Raw genomic sequence first — 14,491 nt, forward strand, 5'->3', positions numbered from 1 at the left:
CCTTGGTGGTTATAGGTCGTGCTGGTGTCCTCCGCCGTTGGTCAGTCCGGTGATCTGGTAGTAGATGTCAACTCAATCAAAGACGAGAGTCATCACGGACTCACATCACCACAGCACGGTTCCAGATCCATAAATGGGACTCCTACGTCTACACACAGTAGTCTTCTAGCAGACAGTTCAAGTACAGGGCCAATCGAATTCATATCTGCGAATGGCCTCAAACCAGCGATGTATACAACGCAGATATTCGCCTCCATGAGCAGCGCGCCTCACAGTGGTGGTAGTGGTACACCTTCGCCCATTCCCTATACCGACCATGTTCAATATAGTACTCAAAGTTCGTTAGCTGGTGGAAGTATCAGTGGTAACACTACCATTTATTCTTCCACCGGTAGACCGAGTAGTTCAACGACGTTTTCTGCGACTGATCCTTATTACCGTGAATACTTCACTGTAGCATCTGGAGCAGGAACTCCGGAACCAATATATTCTACTCAACTGCGAAATAACCAATTAGCGTACGCAGATGAGGCAGCTACTGGTGGGACAACAGCAAGTTTTGTCGAAAGATATGTTCGTCAATCGACTTATCATGGAAAAGGTGTCATAGCTGCCGCCGGTCTCACCGTTGATCTCCCAAGTCCGGATAGTGGAATAGGCGCAGATGCCATCACGCCACGTGATCAGAATACGCTGCAGCAGGTGAGCCCTAGACCTACTTCAAATAAAACTCGTAAAAAAGTATTTTCTTGGAGTGTCAATGCAGAAAGTGCGAAAAACACGATTTATGTGAATTTTTGAATGCTTTTCTTTCTTATAACACACTAGTTTTCATGTTACATAAATGCTTATTCACTCATTAAATCATTCGTGTCATTCGCATCACTGCATTGCATTTCACAAAATGTACCGTTTTTAATCTTTATTTGTTATTGTTTCAGTCATTTGATTATGCTGAATTGTGTCAGACCAATTCTTCCTTGTTGGATCCTCTTTCGTTATCTCAACGAAGCAATAGCAGTTCCCAGTCTCCAGGGAATCAAACGACTAGTAGGAGCCGCCCATGGCATGATTTTGGCAGACAAAATGATGCGGATAAAATACAAATTCCTAAAATGTAAGTTAGTGAACAATTCCCCTATTTTAAAGTGTGAAACAGTTTTTTTTAAATTACATAGAGAAATGCATGCAGTGAATAATATAAATGTATGTACCTAAATGATTCAAACTTGTTTTAATAGTATCTAAAACGGGATAGTATTAAATTACTTGTCTGAATGTAGTGAAAAACACCTTGAACCGGACAAACTAGATTTGGCCAATGGCTCTAAGAGTACCTGATGTTATACAATGTATAACAGTTGTATTATATGTGTTACACTACTACTGTTAAACGAGTTTTGGTAATTCAAATGTATTGTCATTTTTTTTTTTCATATTCGGAATTTTATTATGTGTCACTTGAAATTACCTGTTTAATTTTTATTTCCCGAGGCCATCGGGTCAAATGCGAACTACCTGACCACTTTTGTGAACGGACAGGATATAAACAAGTTTGTTCAATATCGTTATCTTTCAACTAACAGTACCGTTTACATATAACTTAACGACATACTGTTGCAGAGTTATAGTGATACTGACACTTCGCGGATTAAATGTGTCGGCAATTGCTAACCGATATATTATAATTGTTACAGATTCTCTCCCGTCGGTTTCAAATACCATCTAGAGACGCCAATATCCACGTCGCAAAGACGGGAAGACGATAGGATTACTTACATAAATAAAGGGCAATTCTATGGAATTACACTGGAATATCTACCTGATCCTGATAAACAGCTCAAATCCCAGACGGTCAAAGTGAGTACACAATTAAGTTTAATATTTTTATTTTTGTCTGGTGCATTTTAATTTAATTTACACCTTACCACCAATAAAAAACAGCAGGTAAATACTTACTTGATTTTTATATATTGATACATTGCTTTAACACGCAAATCTTTTTAACCAAATTCAAAACATGCCGTGTAAAAATCATAAAGTTTTTCATAAAATTTGTTGGCGTCGAGTATGAAATTTTTTGGCAGCTTTGTGTTGGAAATTGTATAATAAAATCTTATCTCTAATAAGTCCATATCTATACTAGTTTTTTATATATTTAACATATTCAAATTTCTCTTCTCCTTTACTAGGAACTTTACACTTGTGTTATAAGTATCTTATACCTTGTAATATTAATTCTGAGGCATATTCCTTACGAGGACAAGATGAAAAAGTTTTAGTCGAATATTGGAATAAGGAAGTATGTTTCAATTGTTTGTACTTTGGAGACGGTTGGATTACCCTAGTGAAAGAGATTTTTTGTGAAAGAAAGAAAGACTTTTACTTGGTTAAGACGATTAGAATAACAGTTTACATACATTGTTTCAACGTTGTGTGAGAATCACTCCAGTGTTAGATATATATTGCATTAAAAAGTTTTACTACTACTTTTATGTTATCTTCATCTATTAGCTTCAGCAACTCAGTTGGTGAATTATCTGGCACAAGCTTTTCTACTTTTAGCATTTTTAAAAGCATGTTCTACCTCTGATTTCATAATTTCTAGGCCGTCAGTACAATTTTGGTAGAATTTGGCAATATTATTTCTGTAATCTTCAAACAACTCTGAGATATATATAGTTCCTATTCTCTTCTTATTCTGTTCTCATTTACAATAATTTTGTCGTTATTGTCAACTAATACAAAGGGAACTCGTTTTTAAAATATGTTGCAATAGCTTGATACTGAATACTTATACTACTGATTTAGTTCATGTGTGTGAAGTGGCACAATTTCATCAACCGTAACAAGTCGACTCAGAAAGTCTGTGAAATTCTTCTTTAGACAACTCCAAACAATATTATGAAGTGTAGAATGTAAAATAACCTTTCTTCTGAAAGGTTTCCAGGCTTGACTATGTCCTTACCGTCCTTACGTGTACCATCTTCACCATATTTAAAGTTCTTGTCAATTTGTGTATTGTTGAAAACAAAGGTACATATTTGGTCATCTTCACCAAGTTTGGATATGTTCGTTAGTAATAAACGATATGAAATGAACACTTTTATGATGAAAGAGTCAGATTTTTATATTGTCAAAACACACCATACCCTTACTTTAAACAATTATATAAAGAAAATGTTTGCCTGATCAAATTACGACGAATGAACTGTAACGTACTTTTCGGAGAATTCGGTTTACAGCTCCCATATAATATTGAGTCATGCAATACATACAGCATGAAATCACACATCTTTCATGGGTTAGAAACCAAGCAGTTATATTCAATCAATATTCAATCATTGTTCGAAGAAAATGAATTTGCCAGATTTATTATTAAAGAATTCTACAGGGTGATGCTAGGGCAATGATAGTTGCTAAATGTCCGCAAATGCTTCGTTTCCGAGATACGTTGTGTTGAAATTTTTCTTACAAATTGACGATTTATTTATTATACCAAATGAAATTTGGTGTGTTTTAAGAGGTAATTATTGTGCATTGTTGGGCATACTAATTAGAATTGTATATTCATCATTGACGCAAATTCAGACAATCAATTGTCAATTGTCAATCAATCAATTTTATATCCAACTTGTGCCATCTCTACTACCTAGAGACTTTTTTCGCCAACGGATTCTTCATCAAATAATGTTTATAATGGTATTTTGTTTACTTACGAGGCCACTTTTGTACGACATTGTATACGAAATTTCCATAACAATTACTTACGAGATGAGGAAAATTCTTGGATTGATCCAAGGAATCCCATGGAATCTTTAAAGCTCATTTTCAGCACCCGCTTTTAGTAAATATGTGGCTTGGAGTAATTGTTCATTTAATCGGTCCATATTTCCCCCCACAATAAAAAAAGGCGAAAATTACCTTAGTTTTCTAGAGGAAGAGTTACATAGTTTTTTTTTAGAAAATCCTCTACAGCTGAGACAACACTTATGGTTCATGCATTATGGTGCACCTGCCCATTTTACCATTAATGTAACTTAGATACAGTATATCCGAATCCTTGGATGTGTAGGAAAGTTGCAAAACATTGGTCTGCCCGATCCTCGGATTTAAATCCTCTATAAGTTTGCATTTGGGGTTTTCTTGGGAATGGGAATGAAGGATAATGGTGTGAACTTTTAAACGGTATTTTAAACGTTGTCAATCCAATATATTAAAACCGTGCAGTGCATTGACATTTGAATGAGGGCTTAATATAGTCAGATGTATAGATAAAACTCAAGTACACCTGTGTGAACACCTCATAAAGATCCATATAGACAAGTGTGGTGTGTTGATGAATGCTGTCTTTCCCTGTTTTGAAGGGCTTGTCAATTGTAATTTATTTCTTTGTAACTCCTTTGTATCAATACCTAATATTAACGTGGAAATACTTACTTTTAGGTTTTCATTGATGATGGTCTGATATGACTGAAAACGTTTTGAAATTTTTAATCCTTTTCTATCATATTAAATTTTATAATAAATATATACCATTATTAGAAGTTGTTTACTTCATTGTAAGTTTTTAAAGTATGGTGCACAGCCACAGTTTTATTAGTTATTATTGTTTTATTAGTGTAAGTGTATGAGTAAACAAGTAAGAGTGATATTATAAAAGTATGTATTTCGTAACGGTGGTATGGTGTTTACGCATATATCAATTTCATTGTGTCATGCGTGAATTAGAACAATTAGATCAGACAATTATAGATTGAATGATCAAACAGGCGAGCCTTCGATGTAAATCACCATACAATAGATTCTAGATGTTTATTATAATTGCAAATCATATTCTTATTTTCTAATATAATCATTAGGTAGATTATACACTTCTAATTCCCTTAAGATACTAATTCTGCATTAAATACGTGAACAGACAATAATAGTTATTAATCTTATAAATCAATTTATGTCTGGTCATTAAATTTACAAATTTATTATACATTGATTTTTTTTCTTAGAAAAAACACTTTTATGACCTCTCTCTCACACTTAGTTATTCCAATTATTGTTATTTTCTTTTTTTTTCTTACGAACATGATCCCACGTTCGCACTAACAAATCCAAGCAAATTGCTTAACCCTCTGTTTTATGGATGATTAACTGTTTTAAAAGATTTAAATATTTTAAACAATACTGCACAGGAGTGACAAACGTGTCTATATTGTATACCTATACATATTTTTGTGACGGAAACGCCAAAGAGAATAATGTTCCCATATAAGATTTCAAAGTTTCCTCCGCCCCACACCCAGGGGTGTTTGATGTCATTCTATAGATTTGTGAAAAATATTGAATATTTGACCGTCCCGCTTCTGTTGGCTCATCCGGTATATTAAATATAGCCTTCAAGTCTATAAATAGTTAATTTACTTCTTTTCCGGTTTTTAGAGTCCTTATGTTTCTGAGAATATGTATGTTATCATTTGCTTGCTCACCAACTCCATATTATGTGGCTTGTTCATTTTCTAATTTTTTTCTGTTATTTCCCTTAATCTTTTCTGTAGAAGTCTTGTAGGGACTTGCAAATGATTTTGTAGTTTTCTGAGTCGGTATGATCCCTTTTTTGTATTTGTAGGTAATATGTACTTTTCCCATTTATTTGGAATTTTTCCTGTTTTTCACTCTTCTCGTAGTATTCCTAAAAACCGTTTTTCTTCCTCGCGGCCTAAGAATTTCATAATTCGATTCCTATTCCATAATTCCCTCATGTTTTCCCACCTATATCTTCTATTTCGAATTTGTTAGTAAATACTTTATTATTTGTTTCATTTCTAATTCCATTTATGACATTTCCAAAATCGCTTTTGGCCCTGAAAATGAATTATGTCTCATCGGAAATTATAACATTAAATAGAAATGACGATAGATTATTTTTGTTTTCATTTTCTGTCATCAAATGTCCATTAAGGTAAATTTGGGTTTCTTACAATTTTTAACAATTAAAGTTAATGATTTAGCTATCAAGTTGCAATTAATACCTGATAGGGAATATTGCTTTCTGTTTTTCATAACATCAAATTTTACTTTAGATTGAAAATATTCCATCAATATAAATAGGTGCAATTATATTACTTTAGGCCATGCGGCATTTGGTGAAAATTTACCGCTATATTTTGTGAGCGGATCTACTTGCGGAGAAAAATTATGACGTGAAAAGGCCATTATGTATGTATTGGGTAAAATTAAATAAAGGAAATAACAATACTTCAACAACGTCTAGATCAAAAATTAATAGAATTTAGATACGGCAACATCGAAGAAATATACGAGCATATAAAGGCGAGTATAAAACAAGCAGCATTCGAAGCCCTTGGAGAAAAAGAACATATTATAACAAATAAACAGCACTATTATGAAATAATTGAACCAACAAAAAGAATAATTGAAGAAAAAAAGCAACTATACAGAAAATGGCTGACTACAAACAACGATGAAGTTTATAAAGAATATAGAGAAAAAGATAGAGAAGTGAAAAAACAAATAACACAACAAAGGAATGAAGAATGGGAAAGAACCTGCTTAAATATTGAAACATACATAGGAGGTACAAGAACTTCGGAGTCATGGAAAGTACTGAGAGGATTGAAACAAAACTCAAAAGAAAAAATTAAATTGGGAAATATACAGGACAAAGAATGAAAGGACTATACAAGGAACTGTTAACAGAACAAAGACCACAATTCATTGGAAAAGAAAACAGGCGAAGACGAAGCAGATCCCCACAACAAGAAATAGAAATAACAGATAGGGAAATGAGAATGGCCATAAAAGCAATCAAAAATAAGAAAGCACTGGGACCTGGAGACATCTCACCTGAGCTTATAAAATACGGATCAAAAAAATTACACCCGATGATGCAATGGATATTTTAGAAAGCCATAAATGGAGAACAGCTCCCAAAGGAATGGACGGAGGCATATATGACATCTATATTTAAGAAAGGAGATAGAAAACGATGCGAAAACTACAAAGGAATAAGCGTAATATCATCAATAGGAAGATTATATGGGAAGATACTGCGAGAAAAGATAGAGCAAGCGATAAAAGGCAAAATCTGGGAAGATCAGGAAGGCTTCACGGCAGGAAGATCATGCATAGACCACATATACACATTGGAACAACTGTTGGAAAAGAAAAAAGCAAAAAATAGAGATATACATTTGGCATTTGTGGACCTGAGAAAGGCGTATGACTCTGTACCAAGGTCAGAACTATGGGAGGCAATGTACAAATTAGAAATACAGACGGAACTCATAGAAGCTACAAAAGCTCTGTATAAAGAAAATAAAGTGTCCATTAAAATGGGAACAAGAATCATAGGAGACTTCACCACAACAAAAGGGCTCCTGCAGGGTTGCTACACGTCTCCAACCCTATTCAAAATATACTTAGAGAAAGCCTTGACTACATGGAAAAGAAAATGCGAAGGCATGGGAGTACCGGTACGGAACGAATACCTATATACGTTAAGCTTTGCAGACGATCAAGTAGTAATTGCACAAGACCAAGACTACCTCAGCTACATGATGAAGAAACTACAAGAAGAATATACCAAGGCTGGCCTAGATATTAACCTCGCGAAAACAGAGTACCTATCTACAAGTGAAGAAGACATAGAAGATCTACAGATTGATGACAACGTAACAATCAAAGGAAAGAATAAATTCAAATACTTGGGGTTTATAATCACGAAAAAGGCAACAACAGAGAAAACAATTACACAAAGATTAGGACAAACAAGAACAGCAATCCGACAACTTTACTCAGTATGGTGGGATAGACACCTAAATATGAAGACAAAAACACAGATTTATAAAACATTAGTGCGAAGTATTATGACATATGGGGCTGAAAATTGGATCATAAACAAGAAAAACAGCAGTAAGATAATAGCAACAGAGATGGAATGCCTGCGAAGATGCTGCAGAGTAACAAGAATGGATAGGAGAAGTAATGACGAAATAAAGCAAAGAACATCAATAGAAACAGACATACTAACATATATAGAACAAAAAAGATCAAAGTGGTATGGACATGTAAGAAGAACTAGCGACAGCAGATGGATAAAGAGAATAACCGAATTGAGCCCCATAGAAAGGAGGAAATGAGGACGACCCCGAAAATCCTGAAGGAACGAAGTAGAAGACGCCATGAGTAAGAGAGGCCTAAACGATGGAGAATGGGACAACAGAGAGAGATGGAAACGGTTAAGCGAGGGAAAGCAGTGAATACTGTAGAATCCCTGAATATATATATATATATATATATATATATATATATATATATATATATATAACAATACTTTATAAATTAATAACAGTTACTGTCCAATATAATAAAAAATAATTTTCCAAAATTAAATAGCTATATCCAGTTATATTGTTGTGGGCCATGTATACCTCATAAAATCTGGTCCCATAAAAAACCAAATTCGTCCATCATCAAACCTCTCCGTCCGTTACGGCCTGTAGGAATTCTCCTCTATGGTTGACTGCGAAGGAGATTTTTGAAGTCCTCATCCACAACATCATCCCATTGCTTCCTGAGTCTTCCAATAGGTCTCTTCCCCTGCATTCTTGCATTCAACAGTTTTTTTGGAACCCTGTTTTCTTCTATCCTAAAACGTGCCCTGACTATTGAAGACTGTAGGCGGGCATACTGAGATAAAGGTGGTTATTTACATATATATATATATATATATATATATATATATATATATATATATATATATATATATATATATATATATATATATATATATATATATTATATGTTTAATAATTGTATCTGATTTGCCACCTGTTCTCATGTATAGTGTCTAGTATTCGTCTCAGTACTTTTTTTTCAAATATGTCCAGGAAGTTTACAGATTTTTGTGTCAATATGCAGTTTCACATCCATAGCTCACTATCGGTCAGAGTATGGTCTTCGTATTTTAGTTCTTTTATGTGTGTCTGGTGATTTAAATATGTGGTTCAGGGTAAGGTGCGCCGTATTGGCTATAAAAAAAAATATTAGATTAAAATGTAGAATTAAGAAATCGGCAACATTTTTGAGTCTTTCAACTGAATGTCAAGTGTGAAATCGAGTCAGCCGGTGGATGAGATACTTTCTCAATGCTCGGCTGCTGTCGAACAGCGGCGATAGAATACTGCTAAGACTCTGGTCCCTGCCTGTAATAAGAGGCTAATCTGGATGGAATGAGAGATGGTGAGCCGTCAACTGAGGTGTCAAGATCGCAGAAACGCACGCAGTACGCTAGACGTACTGGTCAACTGTCTGCGTTCTTAGTATCCGAGACGAGCTCACGTGCGACCACTTTACTCTCATTCCTCATAACCTGTGTGTCGGGAATCTCATAAATGTCTAGTCCCAAGCCGGACGCCTGCTGATTGTATGTGCTTATTTTGGAGATAAGTGGTAAAGGAATATGCTCCTTAGCGGTGACCTGTCCAATGTTTACTGGACCAACAGAATATTTTTGTTATGGACAATATGCGATAGAAAAACTTACAATGAAGTAAAAACTTCTTTTTGTAAAATGGTATAAAAGTTTATTATTATGTCTTAATAATTATAATATTCGTTACTCAAATTATGTAATTTAAGGGTCATCTGACCTCATTATGTGGCTAGTTCCAACTACTATATAGACGTTTTTCACTGATGATGATCTCATAGGATCGAAAACGTTCTGAAAATATATAAATTAATTTTGGATAATTTTAAAAATTTTAATAATAACATTTTATACCCAATACTACCCAATATGAAAAATCACTGAGTGATAAGTTTCTGGAAGGAGTACAGCAGAAAGACCACAAAAGACCTAGTTGAAATCTGTGAAGGGATTGATATTGATATGATTAAAGATAAAAATTTATGACGAAAGGTAATTATGAAGGTATGACGCTGAACCTGCATAGGGATCAAGGAAAAGAGAATGATGATATTCTTGTATAATCTTAAGTAAACTTTCTAATAGGTGATTGCAGAAGACAGCTACGATCTTAGCTATATGGTAAAAAAACGGCAAGAAAAATATGAGGTGGCAGGTCTAAACATGAATATGACAAAATGTGAATATCTCTCAGTGGGAACAGATGAAATATGTGACCTAGTCTTGGAAGTCGACAAAATCAAAGGCGTGCAATCCTGCAAATATTTGGGGGTCATTTTCAACAAGAAGGGAAATAGCGCAGATGAAATCAGGGAAAGAATAAACAAGGGCAGAGCAGCGACCCGTGCCTTAAACTCTCTTCTCTGGCAAAAAACAATTCGACGAGAAACCAAAAAACACATTTACGGTAGTATAGTCCAAAGTATTACACTTTACGGTTCGGAAGTATGGGACGTCACCAAAGCTAATAGAAACAAACTTATGACGACAGAAATGGATTATCGTAGAAACAAACTGGAGAGAGTTAGAAACGAACAAATAAGAAACGAAATGAATAAGGAGCGAAATATCAATGACATAGAAAGAAAACAATTAATCTGGTTCGAAAATGTTAAAAGAATGACAGAGAAGGATGGCCTAGAAGAGTACTGGAATAGATCCCTCCTGAAAGAAGAAAGAGAGGACGACCACAGAGAAGTTGGCGCAACGATATTAATGAAGCAATGGCGGCAAGAGACTTAAAAGAGGCAACTGCATGTGACAGAAAAAGATGGAAATTGGGGGCGGAGAAGCGGCGACAGCCGTAATCAATCCGTCATTATATATATATATATATATATATATATATATATATATATATATATATATATATATATATATATATATATTGTATCTGAATGTAAAATTGATAACATTTTTTTGTGAATTTGTTATACATCTTGTTTGTTTTATTGTGATCATTTTTAATGGGTTTAGCTTTTCTCATATTTCCTGCGAATAAGTGTACATTTTTTGATACATTTCTCTCTAAATATTTTTGTCGTTTTATCCTATCTTGTTTCTTTTTTTTTCTGTGGTTCTCCAAATACCTTTTATTCTACCTTAAGTTTAATTTTTTTATTTATTATCTCTTGAGGTATTGCAGTAAATTAATTGTATCTGTATTTATTTTCATTAGTTGTTGTTTTTATTATGTTTGTTAAGGTTTTATTTGTCACGGATTATTTATATGTTTAAAACGTATTCTTTGGTCTCATATTGGGTGGACATCAATTCTGACAGGTCTTTCAGTTAATTTTATTATTTTTAAAGACTGTAGGCTTTTAGTTGGTAAATTTTACTTCCAAACGGCATAATCAATTGTATTAAATTATCATATACCTAGTGATTTCAACTATCAATAGTTAATTAAAAATGTTCATAGAGATTCTTATTAATTGACATAATTATCAGTAGTTCTGTGTCCCAGAACTTGATGTAATTGTAAATTGTATTATTAGAGTTACCACATTTGTCATACGACAGCAGTCGCTGATCATTATTACATCTCCATATGAGGTAACGAATGTCACGGGCCCGGTTTTTTGTAGATATATCTCCTTCCAGTAATTGGAGAAGCTCAAATGGAATCTTTAATATCACTAATTCTTAATCATTCTCTAAAGGATGTCTTTTTCTTAATAAGCTAATCAAAAACGTATGTAACCAAGGTATTCGTGGATTTAATTACTGATATGGGCATATATACATGTATAGGATGGTTCCGTATTATAGAAAAAATTGTTGGATGATATTCAGGCATTCGTTTTCATTGATAATCAAAATATTTTAAAATGGTTTGTCAGTTATAGTCATTGCTCGTTCAAAATAAGGTCAAAATAGAGATTTAGATTTAAGTGTATTAACTGTAAGTAAATTAATTAGAAACTAATTCAATTATGACACTGACACTCTGGCATCTTTCAACAGTGAAGTTGTTCAATAAGCAACATCGAAACACTACGGGACTGGTTCTGAAAGTCAAGAAAGATCACTTTGGTGCCGTGGTCGAGAAATAAATATTTTCAGAATCTTTCCACTGCATATTATTAATAATGATTTGCAATAATTTAAGAACTGAAGTTAACTGGCAAAATTGCCACATTTAGAAAATATAGAAGTGACTATTAATAAATGAATCGATATAAAGGTAATAACATTTATAGGTATTCACTATCGCTACATAATATTACAGTTTCTAGATACAATTCAGTTTCCTAGTCGTGTCATTTCTAGTTTTAGTGTTCAAAATAGGCCGCCAGATCTTGAAAGGACTTTTCTTAAGGTGTTTTTGAAGGTCTTAAGGTTATTTTTTGAATAGCTCGTAGGTGGGTTATCCACTTGTGGTATCGAATGATTAGGTTTCGATTTCCACTACAAACAAAACAAAAAACAAAACGTTAAATAACAATTTTCAAATGTTTTATTGTAGTCTAGAAATCGTGGCTAAACATTCAGATTTTCTTCCATTACTGTTCGTCAGTAAATAATTAAGCAAATATAACTTAGCATGAGGTTTTGTACTTTAGTGATTACAGTTCATCGGGTGTTTTTGAATTTCGATTAGTCTTCGAAAATCCGAGGGATTTTCTCGATAAGTGTGTAGAATCTTGACGTAACTTGCAGACCGGTTAGTGCATGGTTTTAGCAATGCCGTTAGATATTTTACGACGTCGTATGTAGAAGACAAAATTGCACTGAAAATCTGTACAGTTGTGGTGTTCGTAATTAGAACTAACCTGGATAAGTTGATTAGTTTTCTCATAACAGTTTCAGTTGGGTTCTGTTTTACTTTCTTGTAGTGTTCTTACAAGTGTTCAGAAGCTTTTAGTGCGACAATTGCATTCCCTTTATCAGCAGATAAAATTAAAATATCCTTGTCAACATGGACTTTTGAGTTTGGACAGGTCTTTGAGTGCTCTCTTTTCCTGTATTAATTAACATTCTTTTAAGACGTTAATTAAATTGATTTTAGGTAGTTTGGCTAATAGAAGTATTCGTGAAGTTTCCATCTAGATTTCGTCTGCGATGTCGTGCGTTAATTCACAAATTTCCTACTCGATATTAGCAATTATGGTCTCACTCAGCGTTGTGCTTTGCGATATTACTTGTGATATTGGAAGTTTATATTCTACTATATTTTACAGTTAATTTTTCTTGCTATTCTGTTTATTGTACTAATTCGTTTTTTTCTAATTTTTTTTTGTCTCTGTGATGAGGTTACAATTATTGTAGCTTTCACAGTTTTGACAGATAATATATTATTATATCCCAATCACTACTGTGGTGCATTTACGAAAAAGACCACGTTAAATATAAATCATTGCTTGCATTGAGTCAAAAATGGTTTTTTTTACAGCGCCGTAAAAAACAGAAAAGCCCTATTAATGTGCTCTCTTCTTGCGATGTTCCTCTAGGTGATGAACCTATCCTCACGGCACCGTAATACTAGCTGAAGTTCACTAAATTAGTGGTTGTGCATTAGGAAATTGGATAAAAAAAAGTTTATTACTGTAAATTATGGATTTTTAAGAGTTTCATATATAAGCAGTTTTAACTGTATCTTTAGCGTCACTTATAAATGACATTTAAACGAGTTGGGAGCAGACAACTTCCAGAATTACTGCCTTAAATTTGGTTTCTTTACAAAATAGATTCTCTTTTTCTGGTTTAAAGTCGGGAAATGCTTGGAGTGTCTAGTGTATGCTAGATTGATCCATTTAAAACCATATTCTCTATATTTATATACAAATGGATACGAGATAATATATTGAACTTAAATTATTCAAAGGTGTCCAAAAACAGTTTTCATATCTTTTTATGGTAACTTTTTAATTTTAAAAGCTTCAAATAGATCTTCTGTTTGATAGTGTTTGGAATATTAAATTTTATTTAATTATTAGTTGCTTAGCTTTTTATAAATCTTGTGCCACGGATAGGATCGTGTATAACATTTTATCTTTATGCCTTAAAAGAGAAAAGTTTTTGTGCTAGCTTCTTATTAAATAATTGGCTATCAATGCGAAAATGGAATCTTTAATATTATCAATTCTTAATAACTCCGTAAAAATGTTGCTATAAAACTATTCTATCTCATCCACTAATCATCGCGAAAGAAAAAGTCGAAATCCCACAGAATGTTTTTTGCTATATTGTGTTCTAGAAGGTAAATAACCCTTGTTGCCTTATAGGTAAGGTTTGTACGTCTGAGTTGATGCGGGCATAGACATTCCATCAGCCTTAAGAAATTAATTACAAATCGAGTAATGAAATAGCAATTCCAATTGTACCAAACAATTCATTCTCCGTTACACACATTCTTTTTTTTTGCACAAAAAATCCTTGAAAGCTGACAAATATAACAAAATGTCTTAAATATATGCATTCCATCTTGACCAGAATTTAGGAAAACCAAAAACAGTTTGTTTAAATCGCTCGAACAGTTTAGTTAGTTTAACACTTTTACTGCCAACTAAGGAAATATGTTTTTAACGGTTATTCGAC

General features: G+C 33.4%; 1 protein-coding gene across 3 annotated transcripts in view; it reads left to right on the forward strand.

The window, feature by feature from the left end:
• grh (grainy head) overlaps positions 1 to 14,491 on the forward strand; it is a 311,557-nt gene that overhangs the window by 269,386 nt on the left and 27,680 nt on the right. For 2 of the 3 annotated variants that reach the window (XM_072545676.1, XM_072545675.1), the window contains exons 5-7: positions 16 to 702; positions 942 to 1,117; positions 1,698 to 1,860. In XM_072545676.1, the coding sequence (XP_072401777.1) occupies positions 16 to 702; positions 942 to 1,117; positions 1,698 to 1,860 (1,026 nt within the window). The remainder of the gene's footprint in view (positions 1 to 15; positions 703 to 941; positions 1,118 to 1,697; positions 1,861 to 14,491) is intronic. The other variant, XM_072545678.1, reaches the window with a different exon arrangement.

The sequence above is a fragment of the Diabrotica undecimpunctata genome, chromosome 10 (genome assembly GCF_040954645.1).
Source record: "Diabrotica undecimpunctata isolate CICGRU chromosome 10, icDiaUnde3, whole genome shotgun sequence".
Lineage (NCBI taxonomy): Eukaryota > Metazoa > Arthropoda > Insecta > Coleoptera > Chrysomelidae > Diabrotica > Diabrotica undecimpunctata.